The 14,269-nt window shown below is 51.3% G+C and overlaps 6 protein-coding genes and 2 non-coding genes across 8 annotated transcripts; 3 read left to right on the top strand and 5 right to left on the bottom strand.

Moving 5' to 3' along the window:
* Window positions 1-1,050: 1,050 nt before the first annotated feature.
* Window positions 1,051-2,100, top strand: BKA67DRAFT_658789 (uncharacterized protein; the record flags this gene model as incomplete). The annotated part of the gene is made up of 4 exons (XM_046107341.1): window positions 1,051-1,077; window positions 1,135-1,164; window positions 1,219-1,854; window positions 1,933-2,100. 4 exons carry the CDS (start codon window positions 1,051-1,053, stop codon window positions 2,098-2,100), a joined length of 861 nt encoding a protein of 286 aa, XP_045958762.1.
* A 609-nt stretch (window positions 2,101-2,709) lies between these two features.
* BKA67DRAFT_t96 lies at window positions 2,710-2,789 on the top strand. Its single transcript has one exon. It is a non-coding gene; the product is annotated as a tRNA-Glu (tRNA).
* A 298-nt stretch (window positions 2,790-3,087) lies between these two features.
* Window positions 3,088-3,187, bottom strand: BKA67DRAFT_t92. Its single transcript has one exon. It is a non-coding gene; the product is annotated as a tRNA-Leu (tRNA).
* A 318-nt stretch (window positions 3,188-3,505) lies between these two features.
* Window positions 3,506-5,873, bottom strand: BKA67DRAFT_565278 (glutamate 5-kinase). The gene is made up of 4 exons (XM_046102807.1): window positions 5,427-5,873; window positions 5,077-5,375; window positions 4,751-5,021; window positions 3,506-4,693 (listed from the first exon to the last, which is right to left on the bottom strand). The coding sequence occupies exons 1-4, from the start codon at window positions 5,464-5,466 to the stop codon at window positions 3,975-3,977; spliced, it is 1,329 nt and encodes a 442-aa protein (XP_045958761.1). The 5' UTR covers window positions 5,467-5,873; the 3' UTR covers window positions 3,506-3,974.
* On the top strand, window positions 5,874-7,069 carry BKA67DRAFT_565273 (peptidase M76 family-domain-containing protein). Its single transcript, XM_046102806.1, has 2 exons — window positions 5,874-6,585; window positions 6,643-7,069. The coding sequence occupies exons 1-2, from the start codon at window positions 6,001-6,003 to the stop codon at window positions 6,868-6,870; spliced, it is 813 nt and encodes a 270-aa protein (XP_045958760.1). The 5' UTR covers window positions 5,874-6,000; the 3' UTR covers window positions 6,871-7,069.
* A 68-nt stretch (window positions 7,070-7,137) lies between these two features.
* BKA67DRAFT_517682 (kinase-like domain-containing protein) lies at window positions 7,138-8,430 on the bottom strand (the record flags this gene model as incomplete). Its single annotated transcript, XM_046097928.1, has 3 exons — window positions 7,138-7,254; window positions 7,311-8,270; window positions 8,335-8,430. The coding sequence occupies 3 exons, from the start codon at window positions 8,428-8,430 to the stop codon at window positions 7,138-7,140; spliced, it is 1,173 nt and encodes a 390-aa protein (XP_045958759.1).
* A 1,065-nt stretch (window positions 8,431-9,495) lies between these two features.
* Window positions 9,496-10,527, bottom strand: BKA67DRAFT_516783 (Endonuclease/exonuclease/phosphatase; the record flags this gene model as incomplete). Its single annotated transcript, XM_046097848.1, has 1 exon — window positions 9,496-10,527. The coding sequence occupies one exon, from the start codon at window positions 10,525-10,527 to the stop codon at window positions 9,496-9,498; it is 1,032 nt and encodes a 343-aa protein (XP_045958758.1).
* A 930-nt stretch (window positions 10,528-11,457) lies between these two features.
* Window positions 11,458-13,769, bottom strand: BKA67DRAFT_280541 (ent-kaurene oxidase). Its single transcript, XM_046095942.1, has 7 exons — window positions 13,380-13,769; window positions 13,223-13,311; window positions 13,082-13,175; window positions 12,518-13,019; window positions 12,157-12,451; window positions 11,938-12,074; window positions 11,458-11,857 (listed from the first exon to the last, which is right to left on the bottom strand). The coding sequence occupies exons 1-7, from the start codon at window positions 13,630-13,632 to the stop codon at window positions 11,677-11,679; spliced, it is 1,551 nt and encodes a 516-aa protein (XP_045958757.1). The 5' UTR covers window positions 13,633-13,769; the 3' UTR covers window positions 11,458-11,676.
* Window positions 13,770-14,269: the final 500 nt, after the last annotated feature.

Here is a 14,269-nt window from a genome sequence, read left to right as displayed (position 1 = left end):
TGCTCCAAAGTGCCGGTTCTGGCTTTCAATGACGCAACTTGATCTTTCATCATATCTCGTCAATTGAAGTGATGCGAGCCATAACAGTGAAGCCCCGTTGGTAACTATGAGTAGACGGCAACCAAACATGATGGAAACACTCCAGATTCAGACCAGTGTGGCATCGTTGGCATTCCGGCTTTGCCGGTCTTCGCGCAATACCAACTACAACAACTGATGATCATCAAAGGAAATTCCGTCTTTCTGCTGTTTTCTCTTTAAAACAATTCACCAGATCCATGATAAATTGGACTCGATCCAGTCTTAATAATTGTAATTGCTAGGCAAATAGACTGACAGTCTAAAATAAATTCCGAAATCAATGAGTCGGTGGTACTATCGTGGATGCGGTGAGGGGATCGTGAGATCAGCTACACACGTCCAGTTTATTGTGTACTACTGCACATCAGGCTTGGGGAACACTAATCCATGAACTAAGCCACCTTTTTCAGGGACAACGTTTCAAACAAGCTTGGCCGACTGGTTCAAACCTAGTACTCACCATCTGCAGGAATGACGAGCTTCGCCCGAAGAGGCACTTTGCAGCTGAAATTAGGCACAATACTTGCTGTTCAGGTAGACCGCAGCATTGGCTACCTCCACCAAACGACAATAAGTACGTCGATCCTATGTCTAATACGCCGATGATCTAAATTCAAAACACTCCATAACTTGTCTTTTGGTGCCCGATCCCAGCCTATCATTCATTCCGCTGGTGAGACTAGCATCCGGAGTAGCAATGGGCGGCCGACGCGTCCTAGTGACGTCGCTGTTGCCGCACACTATGGAATGGAATCCAGCTTTCGGCTGAGCTCAACCATGAGCTTCCCTCACCTGAAGAGGCAACCTAGAGAGAGACACCTAAACAAGCTTTCAGGAACACATGAGCCGCGCTGTATAAAGATCTAACGCGCTGCTCACACCTCAGAGCCTGCCCCATCATCAACACAATCCACAATTACAACATAATACATATTTGTTACCTTGAAGCACTCTAAAACCAAACCCAAAATGTCTGGCTACGGTAATAACGACGACGTAAGCCTGTCATAGCCCAACTTACACCTGATTGGCACAATGCTAACTTCTGAATAGTCCTACGGAGGTGACAACAATGATAGCTATGTATGATGATTGCCAACATACTTGAGCCTGTTCATTTGCTGACCGTGCCTCAAGGGCTCTCGCCAAGCCGGAAATGACAACTACGGCTCGTCTCGCCGGGACAATGATGACAGTTATGGCAGTTCCGGTCGCACTGGAGGCGGTATCGGATCGGGCCGCGACAACGACGACAGCTATGGTAGCTCCGGCCGCACTGGTGACAACTATGGTTCCTCTGGTACTGGCGGCGGCCTAGGATCATCTGGCAACGAGTTCGGCTCGTCCCGCCGCGATAATGACGATAGCTATGGCAGCTCCGGTCGCACTGGAGGAGGCATCGGATCGGGCCGTGACAATGATGACAGCTACGGCAGTTCTGGCCGTACTGGTGACAACTACGGTTCGTCTGGTACCGGCAGCGGCCTTGGATCATCTGGTCGTGATAACGACAAGAGCTACGGAACCAGCGGTACTTCCGGATATGGCTCAAGTCGTGTTGACGACCTCGCTGCTGGCGATCGCCAAGGTGATATCGACTCGTACGGAACCAGGGGTACTACCGGCGGTATCAGCGGCACCAGTGGCGGTCTTGGTGGTGATGACTCTTACGGCTCATCCGGCCGGGACACCTATGGTTCATCTGGCACCCGCAACGACGATTCATATGGCTCATCTGGCCGAGGCACTTCGGGCTCTGGAAATGACAGCTACGTATGCTTGCCTGCACATCTTCCACTTTTCTCCGTTGCTGTACTTGGCACCCCTCAGTTACTAATTTCGATCATGCAGGGTTCATCCGGCCGCCAGGATGAGAACGACCACAAGAGCAAGAAGAGTGACTCCACCTTCGGTAAGTTGTTGGAGAAGGCTGGTGATACTCTCAACAACCGGGGCCTCGAGGAGAAGGGCCGTGCCAAGCGTGAGGAGAAGGGAGCCTTTGGCGATGACAACTACTAGTTTATCTTTGCTTGAGGAGGCGCTAGAGAAGGTTAGCGACAGTACGCACGCATGTAAGAAACACAAAAGTTGAAGAACAAAGGAAAAAAGATATCCAAATGATCGATCGATTCGCAACATGCTTTTATACATGTGATATGTATTTCAACATGTCTAGCTAAGCTAGCAGTGCAAACGAATGACAGCTCGAGATCGACCACCTGCATTTGTCTGCTGTTCACCGAGGCTGCACGATGCGGTTACAATTCAAATTCGTATGAGAAGCATCGAATATTGGAAGTCTCTCTCATTGACAGGTGAATCAGCGCCACAAAACCTCATTTTCGTTCCTCTACAATATCTGTAAGTGGAGGGAATTCTTCAGTGGTTGTAGGTTCGACTAAAGTATCACATGTTTGAAGAGCAACAATACCATTCATTAGGCCAACGAAGAGCAGACATCAACCCTCGGAAGTCCAGTCAAGCCGAATCCCAGCCCACCCATCGATCTACACGAGTCAATGCCTAATTCTCATGGGCTGGCAGAGTTTTGGAAAGTGGAGCTGTAAAGGGACTACCTACTGAAAAGCCATTACGTGTGAAATTTTTCCAACAAGCACAAGTAGCACATCCGATATGGTGTAGTGGCTAACATATGACGCTCTCAATACTGAACCGTCATGCCCGGGGTTCGATTCCCCGTGTCGGAGACCTAAGCTTTGAATTACTTGTCTAGTTTTGCAGCGTTGTTCATAATCTCAACTTTTTGGAGGGTGCGGAGTATAAAATTTTTATAGCCCTAATGCGGACGAGGACCAATCAGAGACCAGCTTGACCATCGGCAACTCCCGACGCCGGGAGTTAGACACAAACCAGGATATGCAGAGCTTAAAGAATGAAGGACAACGATGAATTGAGATTTTTGGCATAGCAAAAGAAAAGCAATCAGCTGGGCAGGCATGGAAATGATAAAAAAGGAGGTTCTCAGAGTATTTCTGAGGGAAGCGATGATGAGAGTGGGACTTGAACCCACGCACGTTTCCGTACCAGGAAGTAGGTGTTAAGGTTGACCTTAACCTGGCGCCATAACCAACTCGGCCATCTCACCGGGGTTGCTGTTGATAAAATTGAGCTTACAATGAACTGAGTACATAATGAACATTGATCGGCCAAGCATATCGAAGATATTGTTAAGATACGGATCCGTATACTGGTGGAAGCCGGGTCGGGAACGAGTTGTGGTTTTTTTTTTCCTCCAAAGAAGAGTTTGGGTGTGTGGAGACGATGTCGCCGGGTCGTTCGTCAGATACCCTCACGTATCCTGGTAGAAAGAAGTATACCTAGACCCTGCAGGTCGTAGCGGGAGGTCATGAGTTTCCAAGACAATGCATCACTCCTTTTTTATTTGATTTGGACGTAATCCAATATGAACGAACATTCGTGAACATTTCAACGATTCCTCTCAAACTTTCGGCGCATATTCACCGGCGTCTGGCTGTGTGGAGAGCTTATACTTCCTCATTATTCACCAAACATGAACAACCTGCCGTTGACTGATTGTCTAATTATATCCATCTCAAGTACTCGTGAATGAAATTTCTCCGGGGTTAGCTGGGAACAGTACTTCCTGTGCTAAGGTTCCCTTTAACTGTGGAACGATATATAGCAGAGCATGCTGCTCGAACGGATACCTCCAGGTCACAGCCGTCGCTGGTGATTCTCACACGATGATCATGACCTTCACTGAGAGTATGTGTGCTGTAAATTTTTCACACATCTAGAATACTTGGTTGGCGCCAAATCGTCAATCTTGTGCTTCTTGTTTGCCAATACTCCGACCCTTCCCTCCTTTCTACCATAAACTGCATACTTCATTAATCACAGCGTTCTTTATCTCATAACGTAGGACCCTGCTCGTAGGCTGACAAACTCGCAAAGTCAGGCGTCGGAGTGACCGGCCGGCTCTCAGTGCGGAAAAGGCTGATGTAATCCCTGTGCGCCACATACTGACTATCGGCATAGCCGAGAAGGCTCTCGATCTTGCTGCTCCTGACCCCCTTGATCCGTGCGATCTCGGGCATCGCATAGTTCACCAGCGCCCTGCCGATCTCCAGCGGCTCGCCTCCCCACGTCTTCCCGTCGGGGCCCGGTTTGGCAAGCCGCTCGACCACGACGAGACGCACGGCTTCGTGCTGGCTGAACTGGCCCTCCACGTCCACGACGCCGATGGGCAGGAGTCCCGCCTTGTCTGCGAGAGCGCGCCGCGCGCCTGCGTCTATGTATATGGTACCGCGTGGGGCCAGACCGTGAGTCAGCCAGAAATAACGATCCCTGATCGGATGGGCCAGGGGCAAAAACCGCGTGTGCAGCGGGGGTTCCTCGACGTCGAGGGCCAGCGAGGCGGTGGACTGTGATAGTGGGTCTTCGCCATGGTGGTGGTCTGGAGTAGAGGCTCCGGCCTTTGAAGCCTGCACGTATCGCACTATCTTGTGAATGTTGTCGGGCTTGGAAGAGCGCGTAATGACGGTGGTCACACCGGCAGATGTTGCGAGCTTAGCGGCAACTATCTTGGTGCCCATCCCGCCGGTACCCAATGCCGAGCCAGCGCTTGAGACTGGCAACAGAATGTCAATAACAGGCTTACTCGTACCGTATGGGATAGGGAACTCACCATCTGCATGTATGGAGTCGATATCTTCGATAACCTGAATTGGCTGAGCGTCCGGATAAGTTCGCGGGTTCTTATCGTATAGACAATCCACGTCTGTCATCAAGAACAGAAAATCAGCATGGGCCATTGCGGCTGTAATGGCGGAAAGGGTGTCGTTGTCGCCAAATTTGATTTCAGCCACGGCAAGCGTGTCGTTCTCATTGACTATAGGGACAACGCCCATATCGAGAAGCTCATTGACCGTCGTTTGAGCATTAAGATATCTTTGCCGCTGGATCAGGTTAGACGTTATGTCGAAGAGTGCGCATGGCGGAGAATAAACCCACATCTGCAATGTCATTTCTCGTGAGCAATATTTGGGCCACTGGTTGGCGGTAGTGGCCGAACAGCTGATCCCACAGGCTGATCAACCGACATTGACCGATGGCTGCTAATGCCTGTAGTTGGGCAAGATGTTTAGGCTTCTTTTCCACATCCATCCGCTGGAGTCCAACCCCGATAGCGCCCGAAGACACGATGATAACGCGGTGGCCATCTTTTCGTAACTTGACTGCGGTAGCTACGATGAGACTGAGGATGGGTAGTAGTGGCTCGTGGGTCTTCTCATCGACAATAGAGCTGGTTCCTGAAGTTAATATTAATAAATGTCATGCTTTTCGAGGATGTCACAACTTACCAAGCTTTATAACGACGGTGAGCCGTTTCGACACCCTCATATCTGAGCAATTGGTATGAGTCAGTCCTCACACAAGACAAAATTCGACATCACATGAGTTCATTGAGGAAAACAGAACAGGTGATGAACCTGGTTGCGATATTTAAAATCAGGAGATATATCCTCATGGAATAGGGAAGCCGTACCAGGGCCTGCGTCACCGGAGCTAGTCATCTTGACAGGGCGTACATATGCAAGAGAGTCGTGTCAGCCAACAAAACACAAGTCAACGTCGTCTCCTAAGCGGTAATTGATTTCCCCACAATGCCTCAACCGAGGAGTTCCAAGGATCAGTGCGAGAAAGTTTCGTGCCCAATCAGAGCACCCTTGGTCGGAGCGCAGGAGTTTGTATGACAGAATTGTTGCGGGCGGCGGACCGGCACGGGAGGGCGGTCACTTGAGCGCTAACACCTCCGAATTGCCGGGCGGTCTAGCCTGGACGTCTAGTGAATCTTCAAGGCTTCCTAGAGCTCTTTAGCGGGCATCTTACAGCGCGTTCCCACTCGCTAGGCCTACAACTACAACAAAAATAATCATGGCTTCGCAAACCTCAGACTCCGCGGCGAATGTGTCGCCCGCATCGACCGTTGCCAGCTCGGCGTCGACATCGCCATCGCCATCCCCGGCCGACCTCCCCCCAATCGTCAAGAACGACCCAGCGCGCACCGGCTTCGACCCGCAGACGAAATGGTGGATGAACTACTTCAAGATCCTGACAGGGGGCATGTCGCAGGAGGGCATGTTCCACTACCGCGAGTCGCGGTACTTGGCGCACGAGGAACGCGACTGCAAGCGGTGCGAGCAGTACCGGGACTGGGCCTTCGCGCACTCGCCGACGGTGCGCTTCATGAAGGATAAGATCGAGGCCCTCAACGGCAACCTGGATCCCAGCAACGTCGTGTGCAAGCGGTGTCCGGCGCGGCTGACCGAGGACGGCGAGGTGCATCGACAGGGCGGCGGCTTCTCGCCGGGCCATGGCATCCTGCTGTGCGCCAACGAGGTCAGGAGTCGCAAGCACCTGGAGGACACACTCAGTCACGAGATGGTGCACGCGTGGGATCACCTGAGGTGGAAGGTGGATTGGAACGGCAAGGACCTGAAGCATGCTGCTTGTACTGAGGTATGTGCTGGCCAGAGCAATCTGCTGGGGCCAGGAAGACTGACTGACGCAATACAGATTCGTGCTTCCATGTTGAGTGGCGAGTGCAGGTGGACGAAAGAGACTCTCACCAACGGGAACTGGACTCTGACGCAGCAGTTTCAAGAATGTGTAAGGAGGCGTGCAGTTAAATCTGTCATGGCAAGACCCACTTGCAAAGATGATGTGCAAGCAGTCAAGGTGGTGAACCAGGTTTGGGACTCGTGCTATTCCGATACTCGACCATTCGATGAGATATACAGATAAGATGTAAGCAAGGAAAGGAGAGACGGCGGCGAGCAACCTCTGGCAAGAGGCTTGTATAAAATAATGAAGCACAATTGGCGTTCGGAGTCGGGGACAGCATGAACAAATATACTCTCAATGAACTTGGTTGGTTAGATACGAAAGGGAATACTAGCTCCCCTTGATGCAAAACTCCCGCAAATATATGCCTGCCTTTCCTTAAACGCCTCTCCCTTTAAAACTACAGTTACGCGAGTATAATTCCAAATCATTACTTCGTCATGGTCATTAATTTGCCTTCTCTCGGTTCGCAGCGCGCTCGCCCTTCAAGCAATGCTTGATAATCCAGGGGTGTTGCTCGACTTGCTCTAGGGGTATTCTCTTGTCCGGGTCAAGGACAAGCAACTGGCAGAATGTTAGTGTTCGCTCCAAGTTGGCTAAGGAAGATGTGCATATCTCACCCTTTTGATGAGGTCTTTTGCCTCGGGACTGACAAACGACGGGATCGACATATCGGCCCTCGCAATTCTCCTCTGAGTCATGACAGGTGTGTCCTCGAACGGCGCCTCGCCTACGAGGAACTCGTACGTCAAAACGCCGAGCGACCACAAGTCAACCTTCTCGTTGTAGTAGTTGTCCTGGCTGCCAGGCTTGATCATCTCCGGAGGAAGGTAGTCGAGAGTACCGCACATGGTCTTCCGGCGGTTGTTGGGCGCATGCACACTCCAACCGAAATCCGAAATCTTGAGCTCCCCGTGGATCCCAACCAGAATATTCTCAGGCTTGATGTCCCGGTGAATGACGTGCTTGCGGTGCAGATACCTCAGGGCGCTCGCCATTTGAGCAACGTACTGTGCAGCTTTCCACTCGGGGAAGCGGCTCTCCTTACGCAAGTGCTTGTATAATTCACCCTTGCAAGCAAACTCGAGGATCAAGAACACACGCTTGCTGTCGTGAAAGTGGCCGTGCAGCTGCAGGATGTTGGGGTGGCGCAGGTTGCTTTGAATTTCGATCTCGCGGCGGACCTGTTTCTCTACTCGGCCTTGTTGCAGCTCGTTCTTGTGCAGGACCTTCAGGGCACAGATGAAACCGTTGCTTCGCTCCCGTGCCAGATACACACGCCCGAATTTGCCCTTGCCCAACGGTCTCCCGATCTCGAACATGCCGAGGTGGAACAGCTTGATAGAGGGCTGCTCAACGAGCACTACCGACTTTCGCTCTTCGACGGATTCGGCCGACGTCCGCGATGCCGAGGGGAGGGCTTTTCGTTGCGGTGATGGCGGTTGCGAGCCTTTCCATTGTGCTTGCTGCGAAGGGAGGGCAACGGATGTGACGGTGTTGGTATTCTGGGTTTGGAGTGCTACTTTGTAGAGTTGTGGCCGGCTTGAGCTATGCGTGAGCTCCTTCGCTGTTACTGTGGTCTGTTGCATTTCGGTCAGTCGATCGCTCATGTCTTCGACCGGCACTGGCTTGTGCATGACATACCTTGGACTTTTGGTAGATCTTGCCGGCATTACCAGGGTCATTCTCATCGTTGACCGACATGCGCTCGAAGCGCGACTCTAACGCCCTCGCTGCCATTGAGTCTGTATGTTCGCCACGTGTGATGGGAAATGGCAAATTGTAGCTGATTGCGTTTCGAAGGGAATGGCGGAGTTGGCAGCTGAGAATGAATCTGAAAGCGAATGCTGCAACTATGGTTTGATTTGTGTTCACCGGTTGGAGCAAGTTCATGCTGAGGGCAAAGTTGTGTTTTGGGGGGCGCTAAATGACCGTTGCCCAGCAACCATCGCCACGACCCTCAAACCCACCCACCGACATCCTTGATACAGGATCCTCACTTTCGAATCTCGATCCGCACTATTCGTTTTGGCCAGTTGCTACTGTGACTAAGCCAAGCTGCACTGCATTGTATGTCATCAACCAAGCTTTGCTTTGTTTCAGGACTCTGGTAAGATATCTCCATTGGGAAATCCAGCTCGGGATTTGTTCATGCGCTTATACACTAGATTCTAGCACAATTTCAATCTCAGGTTAAGCAAAAGAAACAGTATAATGCCGTCTCATGGCCGGTTGATCCTGTGATTTTGTCATCACAATGCTTTTCTGTCCCGAGACCGTTTCACTATCTTATAGTCACCTGTGGATCTTTCCCCACAAGCTGGCTTCTTTGTACGTCGAGAGTTAAGACGCCATGCTCCCCGGATTCCGAAATACTGTCTTCAACATACACTGAGACGGAGAATCGTCAATTATTGAAGTTTTTGTCTCCGCATTTTTCAGTACACGTCTAGCTAGTATGTAGTCTGTAGCTTTGCCATCGCGGCAGGGCATCAGATAACCATGAAAGACCCAGCATCTTGTGATGGTTCCGTTTAAATCCAGAGCATCTCTTGCAGATGTTAAAGTAATGCTCCATATGGGGTCCAAGAAACAGGGAAGACGCTTGATCTTAGATACGGGCGTCGATGGAGTCTGTATGGCTGTATGGCTGTATATTTCAAGGATATGGAATCAAGGGCCTCCACGGACGTTCAAAACTTTTATCAATTTCTTCCCCATTAACACCAGAGCCGTGCCGGATGTACATGTGCTGAACGCCTAGTTTACGACGACGCAGAATTTATCCATCATTCAAAGAAGCTCTCAAGCACTTTCCAGTCGGAGATCGCCCACTACGGCCCTGTGGTCACTCAGGTAGACTTTATCATCAAAGACGTTTGGTAATACAGCATATCCGAGTGGAGTCCAAGGGCTCGAAACAAAATATTGAGTCGGACCGTGCCAGATGTAGTCTATCCGACCCAGCCCATCTTTGCGCTTGTCAGGCTCAAAACCGGTAAAAGTATTCGTCTCGCCGTACCGAGCCTTCGAGTCGACGTCTTGTTGCAAATCTTTCATCCACCCGTCATCTCTCATTGCAACGTACGCCTCCTGATCCGGGAAAGAGTTGAAATCGCCCGTCAAAAAGACGGCTAGTTTCTGTTGTGGTCGGGACCATGCTTGATGGATTCTCCGCAGGGTGCTAAGGATTATCTTGACGCTCTCGAGGCGGCTCTTCGAGCCCTTGTTGTCAAGGTGGGTATTCGCCGCAACGAGCCGCCGTCCCGTTTGTTTGTGCTCGAACACGCCGACCGTCAGGATCCGGATGCTGCCGGCGTCCCAGCCTTTGCCCGGCTCGTCCGGGGTCGGACTCAACCACACGGTCTCCGAGTGGAGCAGCACGAATGTCTTCACTTGGTAGATGATGGGGCTGTACTCGCCCTTCTCCTCGCCGTCGTCGCGCCCGACGCCGATGTGAGCCCACTCGGGCCCCCGCGACGGCTCCTGTCGCTTCTCACCGCCGTCGCCAGAGGGAAGCTGGTTCAGTCCCGCGAGCACGTCCACCAACTGGCTGTGCAGGACTTCCTGGAGACACACGAACGCCGCGTTGTGGCTCGACGAACCAGCCGTCGAGCCGCTGGCCGGTACGTGAGAAGAACCATACGTGAAACGCAGCTCGTGCAAGAGCTGGTTCGTGACGAGCGGCCGACGCTCGGCCCACGGACGCTCGTTTGTGAAGGGCGATGTGGTCGCATAGCGGATGTTGAAGGAGACTATGCGGAGGTGCAGCGGAGGGACTGCCGGGTATGAGCCGCCGAAAGAGCCATCAGGCCGCAATGGGTTCCACGCCGACATGGCTGTGTATTCATGTAAGCCCGACCTTATAAGCTCGAGAATCTTGGCAACTTAGAGAACATTTAATGACTATGTTCTATAGTTTGTGAATGGCTTGGGCAGCTCCAAATCATGTCGCCTCTGTATACTAGATATGATGGCCGGATGACATCTTGCCCCGCACTTGTTATTAAGGTTGCGCAGGAGTCAGTTGGCCAAATCTAGCTACTGCAAGGACTTACTGTTGAAAGCACTACTAACTATGGTCATATCAAGCTGAAATACCACAGCAACTTAGATTACCATCAGCTTTGAGCAAAGCAGTTTGCTTCGCGCCAGTGTTTTAACACTAACTGAGAGCTAGGACATGCAAGCTCGTTTTATAGTGTATTAGGTTAGATTTGTAGCTGTAGTGTCGAATCTAATGCATATACGACGTATCGCTTTCAGTCATGTTATCCAAGGCTGTGTGACAGAAACCAACATCTGCCTTCCGAATAGAAAAGGTGATGTATTTATAGTAGACATCTAGCGCTGAGACTATAGAGGGATCGAGTAACCTCTGGTCCACCCACGATGACCGGCTAACTAGCAGTAATGCTCCTCTTCAATGCAGCTCGTGATTCTGGTTTGTATTTCTCTAATCTACTCACTATGGGCTGGTGAAACCCAGAGGGCTCAGGTCCCCGCGTCAAACCGTAGGAACCGTACGTATATGAGATCAACTTTTCGCCGAGATCGAAGACCTTAGGTTGCTGGCCGGAGAACGTCATCCTATCACTGCTTCTCGCTAGACCCGGCGCTTCTACCGGGAGCTGGATGGAGAGCAGAGCAAATCGACACCTTCGACCAGCGACTAGAAGCTGACCAAAGCCCAAAAGGCCATTATGTTCAAAATTGAGGAATAGGAGTGGAAAAGAAAACACAACATTTTCAGACTCTCTTCCGGAGCTTGTCGATGGATGAAACAAACTGCTCGACATATGCTATTTCTGCTTCGTAATCATACTAGACTGATCTAGCTATGTCTTTGTATGGCTACTGGAATCAATGGATGATATTAAAAAGAAAATCTAATTGAGTAGAAGGAGCTATTTGCGAAGCGAAAGGGTCATCTCTTTCAATTGACATCGACCGATTCACTACACACCACACAAATTATAATTACATCTAGGCACTCGTCTTGAACTTCTTGAACAGGATCGCCTTTGTCGGATCCGGCAGCGCATCGAGGCCCATGTTCAGGTTTGGGTACCTTTCTGTAATGCCGTCCGGCATCTTGATATCGTAGTCTAGGAGGATGCGGGCCAGGATAAGCTTGATCTCGTTGGCAGCGAAGAACCGACCGGGGCTGGTTAGTTTTGTCAGCATCGAGCTCACCAGAACGAAAACTGCGAAAAGCTAGCCACGAGAGTGAGAGGGAAAACGCACCAGGCATGACGTCCGTATCCGAACGCCATGAAGTCTTTCGTCACGGTCACGAACTGGTATTGTTCCTTGCTCCTATACTCCATCGGGTCCTCGACCGTGCCGTTGCGGAGATCCATGAAACGGTGGGCGTCAAACGTCTGTTGGTTTTGCTTCAGTAACCCACACCTAACAAACACGAAAAGAGATCCCTGGGCTTGGAGCGTTTTCGATCAAACTTACCTCCGGGTTGGAATACAGCTGGGGGTCCTGAACAATGTTGGCGTGCGGAGCCTCGATCATCGCGCCGACGGGCAGGTGCGTGCCGTCGCTGAGAGTCACGGGCTTGTCGACGTAGCGAACGAAGCGGACCAGGTTGCCAGGGTTTGTTCGCTGCGACTCCTTCATCACGCTGTCGAGTAGTTTCATGTCGAACAGCGCGTGGGTGGACAGAACGCCGTCATTGGCTGCGAGGACGGTCTTGACTTCGTTGCGGAGTTCTTGTAAGAGATCTGGTCGGACGACAAGATCGTAGAGACTGCACACAGACGTTAGTCGCGAGGATACAACACGAGGTCTCAGGAATAACAGATTTGCCACCTACGCGAGAGTCGTGGTGAGGGTGGTCGTGTGGATCGCTGCAAGACTGAGATTAAGCTGGATCAGGCTCAAGTCATCATCGCTGATCCCGAACTCGGCGGTCTTGTTCATCATCCACTGGAGCATGTCGTCAGGTAGATCCTTGCCCTCCTTCATGAGCTTCCTCCTCTCAGCAATAACAGGCTTGAGGAAGGCCCTCGCCTTGCGGCGATGCTCGCGGACGCTCTTGAGCTCAGGAATGAAGTACTGTCCGATGGGGCGAGTCCAGGGCTTCCACTGCTTGAGCTTGCCGATTGCCGTGAAGAGATCAACAGTGTACGTGATGGCGCTGATGGTCCATTCGTCGCGGCGGCATAGCTCGGGCCCAATGAATATGTTACCGCTGATGATGGCGACGATGCGCAGAAGCTTTTGATATACGATTTCAGAGGTCCAGTCCTCGCATGGTCCCAGCTCTTCAACAACGGTCCTAGCCGTCTCGACGGTCAGTCTGGTGTTGATGCGATCTATAGAATGTGTTAGAAGAAGAAGAAGTAAACCCCCGATATAGTAGGTTGTATAAGCGCACTTAGACCACGAGTGAGATCGCTGCGGATGAGGTGGATAAGAAAGTCAGTATGACTTTGAGCCGCGCCAAGTCCGGTATATCGTTTCTCGTTGTTCTGTCATAATTAGCCAACTCTCCAGATGAATCGACATCGTGTCTAACCTTATCAAACGCTTTCGTTATGTTGATATGGTCATCCGAAAATCGCCTGGCCTCGTCGAGAAGATGACGAGGGAGTACGATTCGTTCCTCTATCAAATGTGTCAGCAACTGTGATCGGGCATGTAAAACGGAAGCTGCAAAATGGTAGAGAACGCACCGTCTGTGCCGGTTAACCTCCAGGTTACATTCTTGTACATTTCATAACCCTTTGCGTAGAATCCGTGCGCGTTGGCGATGAAGGCCTTTCGTCGCTGCTCTGCATTTCCAAACTCCTTGCCCACGAGAGGTATCTTGTCCGTTCCCTTGGCTTGGAACGTAAAGGTTGAAAACAAAAAGGCGGCCCCTAGCAATACGGCAACAGAGGCGAAGATGGGTGCCCGATCAGCAAGGAAATTCGTTAGTTGGTCCATGGTGCATGCGCGTGTCTTATGCCAGTGTGCCGAGACAATGGAGGGACTTGACAAGACGCAAAGCGGTGGAATTTCATGCGGTACACCTTGGTCTATCTATAGTCGTAAAATTCACCCGCGAAGTGACCAAGTCCACACTGCCACGTTGTGCTCGCTCAGATCATCTCATTTCGCTTTGTTCGCTACGGGATCCCGCAGGTCCGTGTCATTTACCGCCGATCAACACTTTCGCAACCTTCCATGATAGTACGCTAAATCCTTCGTTTACTTCAAGTCAATGCCAGGAGCCAGTCCGCTGGAAACCCAGGTATTTGGCTGGCCTAGCGGCCGACACTTGGGCTGTGTCATGGACATCAGGGGCGCAGTGATTGGTTCTCCCTGACGGGCCAAGAGATATACTCGTTGGCCGCCGCAAGGCCCATCCGGACAGCATAGCTGCACATAATCTCACGTTTCTCGGTTTGGGCCCACAATACCGAGTGGCTGTTATCGCTGTAACGAATTTCTATTGACCACTTGCGTCAAAATATCGGAGGCTCGTGACAGCCAGCAAACTCTAAAGGGTACTATTATTACAACGACTTCTCAATGTTTGGGTGGGATCGACACTCTCCACTAGTGTTGCCGCTAGTAAGGG

The sequence above is a fragment of the Truncatella angustata genome (assembly GCF_020726525.1).
Source record: "Truncatella angustata strain MPI-SDFR-AT-0073 chromosome Unknown BKA67scaffold_4, whole genome shotgun sequence".
In the NCBI taxonomy this organism is placed as follows: domain Eukaryota; kingdom Fungi; phylum Ascomycota; class Sordariomycetes; order Amphisphaeriales; family Sporocadaceae; genus Truncatella; species Truncatella angustata.
The sequence above is the reverse complement of the archived record's forward strand: the minus strand, read 5'-3'. Positions and strand labels throughout refer to the sequence as shown.